Here is a 6,745-nt window from a genome sequence, read left to right as displayed (position 1 = left end):
AATATTAAAAAGCCTACGACCGTAGTGAGGATAATGCAGTTCAGAAAATGAGATGAGATTGGATAACTTTATTCACCACCTATTCAGGAAATGTGAGGTAATATTAAAAAAGGCACAATAATTCCATATCTATAAACAGATTAAAAATATTACAATGAACAAGACTGCTTTCTGAGATGATGTAAATAAAGTTGGAAAATAAACAAACAACCAAAGTATTTGAAAATGGCGGATAGCAGTAGAGTAGCAAATGATCGATGCAACAACAATGACAGAAATTGAAACGCTTATTCCAGATCTGAATCTGAAGTTTTTGGCTCAAGTATGGCTTCTCTTTGCAAGGGTTTCTTTGACCGCAAAAAAAAAAAAAAAAACAGTTACACCATAGCGTGGGCTTTGGTATGTCTCGTCAGATTCCCCTTGACATTGAAGGTTTGCCCGCAAAGCTTGCAGGCGAAGGGTCTCTCTCCGGTATGCGTTCGCGTGTGTAAAACCAGCGCTGCCTTCACAGCAAATCTTTTCCCGCAAAACGAGCAGGGGAAAGTGTTTTCCCCCGTGTGCAGGCGGGTGTGTCTGGTCAGTTCAGTTTTCCGAAAAAAGCTTTTCTCGCACATCTGGCAGGAGAAAGTCCTCTCTCGGGTGTGTGTGGTCGCGTGCCGGGCTAACTGAAGCTTCTCCTTGAATGGCTTCCCGCAAACAGAGCAGGGGAAGGGTTTTTCTAAGCTGTGTGTGCGCATGTGTACTTTCAAGTTGCTATTCTGGCAAAATTTCTTGTCGCAAAGGCCGCAGGCAAAGGGTTTCTCTCCCGTGTGCGTCCTGGCGTGCGCCATTAACTCTCCCCTCTCCTTGAATGGTTTCCCGCAAAATATGCAGACAAATGGTTTCTCCCCTGTGTGCGTGCGTATGTGGATTTTTAACTTATGCTTCTGATAATATCTTTTGTCGCAAAGCATGCAAGCAAAAGGTTTCCTGCGTTCATTGGTGTGATTTTCAAAAGATGTGACGTCCACAAGTTTCGAAGATTCGGGGTCAAAGGTCACGTCCTCCTCGTCAGAAGAGTGCGACGTGACGTCGTCGATGTCCAAGAGTGGCGTTGAGAGGCGGTCCGGCGGCGCTGGTCCCTCACCTTTATGCGTCAGGTCTTGAAAGAACAGATTTTCTGTCCCGCTTTCTAATCTTGGATCTTTGTCGTTTTCGCTCTTGACAGTCGATGGGAAGGCAGTAATTTGGGGGGTCACTGGCTCCGCCTCCTCTTTAATGGAAGGCATCTCCTGTTTAACATCGCTTCTCAGGGTCAAGATATCCTTCAATAGGTCTACAGGATGAAAAACAAACAATGCACACGAGTTTATCACATGTATAGACATCCCCCACCCCAGTAGTGTTGGGTCTGTAAAACATTTTCAGGAGCAGCCACAGAAAGAGTGAGAGACCCATTTAAAGGAAATACGTTTATTAACAGACTGTAGAAATGAGGGAGAGAGATATGTAAACATCAGGGCAAAGTTTCTATGACAAGGATGTAGGGCAGAGTTTATGCAAACAAATCTTTTGTTTAGACATTTGCAGGGCAAAGTTTGTGAAATCAAGATCTTTTTATAAGTCACGCAAACTGGTGCAATGCAGACAAACAATTGCAAAGCGAGTTGGCCAGCCTATTCCACAGTATTCTTTTTAATTGTCACCATGATGGGCAATAAACAGAAAGAAATACTAAGCGGAATTGGCTAAGGGTCAGAATGTTTTATTCTTCCAGAAAGTATGAAAGAAGGGAAAACAAGTACATAGAGGCGAGGAAGAGACCGAACGGCCAGCAGTAGGCGCTGTTGACAAGAAGCCTCCAAAGAAGGCAGATTCTTTCAATTCACATCGATTGATGACCAATCGAGAACGAGAGAACATTCAAACCTACCTTTGTTTCTTGAGGGGGCAAACGTTAACCCTTTCAGGATCAATACTGTGCAAAGCTATTTAAAAATTGTCTCCCAACCGATTGAATGTCTTTATGTTCGCTTTCTTGTATTACAGTATTACAATTGAAGAAAAAAAAGACCAAAATACAGTATTTTCAATGCTAACATTTAGTTAATTTGCCCTTTTCGGCGAATCTCTTATCATAACGCAGGCAGGCAAAAGGTTTTTCTCCAGTGTGTCTTTTTGTGTGTATTTTCAACTCTTGCCTCTTAGAAAATTGTTTGTGGCAAAGCGAGCAAGCGAAAGGCTTCTCCCCATTGTGGGTTTGCGTGTGTTTGTTTAAATTCCCCTTGTCTATAAATCCTTTGCCACAAAAGGTGCAAGCATGAGGTTTCTCCTTGCCATGGGTCCACGCATGTGTCGTCAAGTGATGCTTCCAGCAGAATTTTTTGTCACAGAGGGAGCAGGCGAACGGCTTCTCTCCGGTGTGTGTGCGCGTGTGTATTTTTAACTGTTGCTTGCGGGAATATCTTTTCTGACAAAGGGAACAGGCGAAAGGTTTCTCGCCGGTGTGCGCTCGCGTGTGTATGATTAAATTGTCCTTGGTGCTGAATCGCTTCTCGCAAAGTGAGCAGGCAAAAGGTTTCTCCTTAGTGTGGCTACGTATGTGTCTTATCAAGTGATGCTTGCAAGAGAATTTTTGTTTGCAGAAGGAGCAGGCGTAAGGTTTCTCACCAGTGTGCGTCCTGGCGTGGCTTTTTAATTCTCCCTTCTCCACGAATCGTTTACCGCAAAATGGGCACGAAAAAGGTTTTTCTCCCGTGTGTGTACGCAGGTGTATCTTGAGCTGATGATTACGAGAAAAAGATTTGTCGCAAAGAAAGCAGCCGAAACGTTTCTCACCCTTGCGTTCCTCTGTCTCCTTGTTCAAAGACGACTCGTCGAGGGACTTTGGGTCAAAGACGACGTCCTCGTCAGAAGAGTGCGACGTGAGGTCGTCGCTGTCCGAGAGCGGCGCCAACAGGCCGCTCGGCAACTCAACTTTTGGTGTCGCCTGTTGAAGCCAAGGTTTTTCCGTTCTGCTCTCTTGGTTCGGATCTTCTTCGCTCTTCACAATGGCTGCCATTGGAAAATTGGGGATGTCATCTTGTTGTTCTTCTTTAATATATGGAGTCTCTGGCTTCGCCTCCTCTTTGATGTACTTCATCTCGAACTCCTGATTAGCCCGGGTCAAGATCTCCATCAATGATGTCTAAACAATGATAAAATATCACGTGATTAGCCAAAGTGCATGTCCTTCTGTTGGGAATTTACAGGAGTTTAAAACACATGGGTGACCAATCCTTTAGAAAGGAATCTGGCCTCCATTTCTGTCAATGGCAGCTTTCTTTAGATTTTGTCGCATCCATAATAGTCGAAAAGTACCTTATAATACTACTAAAAAGTCAGCAAGCTAATACTAGCCAATCACAACCTGGAAAATATAAAAACAGGAAGTGGCGTCAGATGAAGGACGGAAAACGCGACTTGGCTAGAGATATGCTAAACTAAGCTAAGCTACTAGCTATTTGGGAGGCTAAAATGTGCAGCCAAACGACATTTACCAACCGTTGACGTTCCCACGTTTTGTCCACCAAACGCTTACTTCAATACTTATCCGACAAGAATGATTTAAAAGAGCGCATGAGCTTGAAAAAAAGGACACTCCAAAAGTCCGGCATCGCAACGCAGATGGAGCGTCAAGTGAACCGGAAGTGGAAATCGAATGAGCGTTTTTCTTTTGCATATTCCCGACACTTTAGCGTAATAACGTGCTTCGAATTCGTCACCCCTGCCTCTAAAGAGTAATAATAAAAATAAAATATTCAATTTACCTCAGTGTTAGAGGCCGGCAGATTGACTGGAACTCTATTTTCTTCAACCCAAATATGCGTTTAACCAAAACAGTACTACGTCATTGCCTGTCCGCCATTTTAGGAGTGGAGATACGAGAGCCTCAAAATGGCGACTTGAGAACAACTTTTGCCAGGGTAAACAATGTTTAGAGGGGCAATGCACGTCGCTTTTAAGAGTCGCGTGATGTACCCGCTCGTCTTGAGTCTTTTAAACGGGGCTTCCGTCTTAAATGTCGGCGATTCGCTGTAGAAACAGACGGTGGTAGCTTAGCCTAACTTAGCTTAGCCGCTGACTAAGACGCACGTCGCTAACGGGTGCAACCTTTAGAAAAATGTCTGCGAGAGGAATCGCAGAATTGTCTGAAATAAAAGAGGAGCCACGACCTCAACCACTGGATGACGTTATCGATAGCGACATGCTAGCAGGTGAGTTAGCTTCTTGAGCCTTAAAGAAACGTTTGCATTCGTAAAAAGACTTGGGAACGTTTTATATATATAATCAAAGTGTGACGACGTTTTCTGTGATGTGTGTTCCATTTACCTTGTACTCTGTTTCCTTGTGTTGTGATGGTTGTTGGGTCTATTCTGGCTTCAGGAGCAGACACACAAAGAGTGAGACTACTTTGAAGGAAATAACTTTATGACCAGAGTGTAGAAATGGGACGAGAGCTCTAACAATTGTGGACGCACAGTCTTGTTGTCCTTGCAATTCTCTCTCTGAACAAACAGTGGGTTAGTCTTTATATGGGGATAAAGTCTGTTTCTATGACAACAATGTAGGGCAGAGTTTATGTAAACAAGCCGTTGGGTTGATATGGTTACACATTTGCAGGGCTAATATTGTGCAAACAAGATATTTGTATAAGTCAACACTGTGGGATAGACCTGCCAACTGGCTTAATCATTGTTTATTCAAGTCGAGCCAATGTGGCCAAACTGGTTTCACTAGTGTTTGTTAAGACAGTGGAATGTAGGATAGGCTAACTAGCTGGCCTTGCAATTGTTTGTTTGCCTGACGAAATGTATCATGGGCTGGCTAACAGGGTTTGCAATTGTTTCCTTGTATTGTGCAATGTGGCCAACTGGCTTTGGAAATGTTTGCGAACAAACAATTGCAAAACCAGTTGGCCAGCTTATCTTACATTGCGCAATACGAGGAAACAATTGTAAAAGCGAGTTGGCCAGCCCATCCCCCAATGATCACATTTAACACATGTATAATCATTTTGGACTAAAAACAGTGCGTGCATGCATTTATTCACTTCTACGCCTATTTATTGGGGAATGTATTGTGCTAAAGAGCGCTTAGGGTTCATGGTTCCACATGATATTCAATTGACTTCACCAAAACCTAAGCGCTTGTGAAATTGTGTCTTGCTGACGCTCACCCATCTTCTCTCCTCGTGATAGAGGAGAAAAAGTCACCAGGCGTCAAAGAGGAGGATGTGGAGCAGTGGCCCGGTGTTCCTTTCAAGAGAGATGAGAGTCCAAGTTTGGCGGAGAGCAGCTCGGCAAAAGTTAACGGAGACCGGCAAGGAGGATCGCTAACAGACGCCACGTCATCCTCGCCTCCCGCTCGCCACCAAGGAAAGTCTGAAGTTGGTAAAACCAGTGACGACAACCGTTGGGAATGCGCTGAGTGTGGGAAAAAGTACAGTTACAAGTCTGGGTTGAACAGGCATATAAGGAAACACAGCGGAGAACCTTTGGTCTGCACAATTTGCGGGCAAATATTTACGGTCAAGGAATCTTTGATCCTTCACATGAGGATGCACACGGGCGAAAAGCCTTTCTCCTGCTCCGTTTGCGGCGAAAGCTTCAGTCGGAAGCCCTACTTGAAAAGACACAGTAGGAGACATACTGGGGAGAAACCATTTTCCTGTTCCATTTGCGGACAAGGATTTGCACAGATTGGGAATTTGGCCAACCACACAAAAAGACATACTGGGGAGAAACCATTTTCCTGCCTCGTCTGTGGCCGCAGATTCACAGAGAAGGGACACTTGAAAGTTCACGTCAGAACGCACACTGGTGAGAAACCATTTCCCTGCTTGATTTGCGGTCAGAGATTCTCCTTCAAGTCGAATTTAACGGCGCACGCGAGAATACACACGGGGGAGAAACCGTTTCCCTGCTCTGTTTGCGAACGACGATTCGGTCAGAAAAGAGACTTGCTCATTCACGCCAGAACGCACACCGGGGAGAAGCCGTTCTCCTGCTCGGTCTGTGGTCAAAGGTTTGCTCAAAAGGAAACCTTAAAGATTCACACGAGAACGCACAGTGGCGAAAAACCTTTTTCTTGTTCGGAGTGCGGCCTAAGATTTGCACATGGGTCCGGTTTAAAAAGCCATGCAAGGAAACACACTGGCGAAAAACCTTTTTCTTGCTCAGTCTGCTGTCAGAGATTCTTCAAGAAGTATCAGATCCAGAAACACCAGTGTGTTGTTGCCAAAAGCAGTGACCAATGAAGGCTTCCCATCAAAATGGACGTCTGAATTCTTCTTGCAGACCTACTGCGTTGAAGATTAGCAATTGTGCTAACACCGGTACAAGCAATAATTGAGCACTACTCACTTTTATGTCCAAAAATGCACATGACTGAAACTGACGATTTGCTTGGTTTTCACTTCTATTTTGTGGTTAAATAAAGATTATCTGAATATACAATTTATTCAAAGTCATTTACACCAAACCAGGCAATACTAGTTTTTTGATTACTGTAATGGCATTTATCCAACCCTCCCAGTTCAAATAGATTGGACGTCTATCGTCGTCATTGTCAGCCAATGACTTATCTACATAAAACATGGACAAAATAAAGCGTCATTCAAACAGTCTTTTCAATGATACTTTTGTGCTAATACAATGTGCCTTCCTCCTTATGCATGGTTTCTAGGCGGGTTTTACGGTCTGATCTGGCAACCCCGGTGAAGAAT

At 44.1% G+C, this 6,745-nt stretch overlaps 2 protein-coding genes across 3 annotated transcripts; one reads left to right on the top strand and one right to left on the bottom strand.

The window, feature by feature from the left end:
* Positions 1-53: 53 nt before the first annotated feature.
* Positions 54-4,530, bottom strand: LOC144194217 (uncharacterized). Of its 2 annotated transcripts, none has more exons than XM_077713123.1 (3): positions 4,351-4,530; positions 2,818-3,166; positions 54-1,315 (listed from the first exon to the last, which is right to left on the bottom strand). In XM_077713123.1, exons 2-3 carry the CDS (start codon positions 3,155-3,157, stop codon positions 378-380), a joined length of 1,278 nt encoding a protein of 425 aa, XP_077569249.1. In that variant the 5' UTR covers positions 3,158-3,166; positions 4,351-4,530; the 3' UTR covers positions 54-377. The 2 variants fall into 2 exon arrangements, with proteins under 2 accessions (XP_077569249.1, XP_077569250.1); XM_077713124.1 differs by lacking the exon at positions 4,351-4,530 and adding an exon at positions 3,789-4,161.
* On the top strand, positions 4,226-6,392 carry LOC144194702 (uncharacterized). The gene is made up of 2 exons (XM_077713926.1): positions 4,226-4,235; positions 5,220-6,392. Exons 1-2 carry the CDS (start codon positions 4,226-4,228, stop codon positions 6,275-6,277), a joined length of 1,068 nt encoding a protein of 355 aa, XP_077570052.1. The 3' UTR covers positions 6,278-6,392.
* Positions 6,393-6,745: the final 353 nt, after the last annotated feature.

This window comes from Stigmatopora nigra, chromosome 3, assembly GCF_051989575.1.
Source record: "Stigmatopora nigra isolate UIUO_SnigA chromosome 3, RoL_Snig_1.1, whole genome shotgun sequence".
NCBI classification, from domain to species: domain Eukaryota; kingdom Metazoa; phylum Chordata; class Actinopteri; order Syngnathiformes; family Syngnathidae; genus Stigmatopora; species Stigmatopora nigra.
This window is presented reverse-complemented; position numbering and strand designations above follow the sequence as displayed.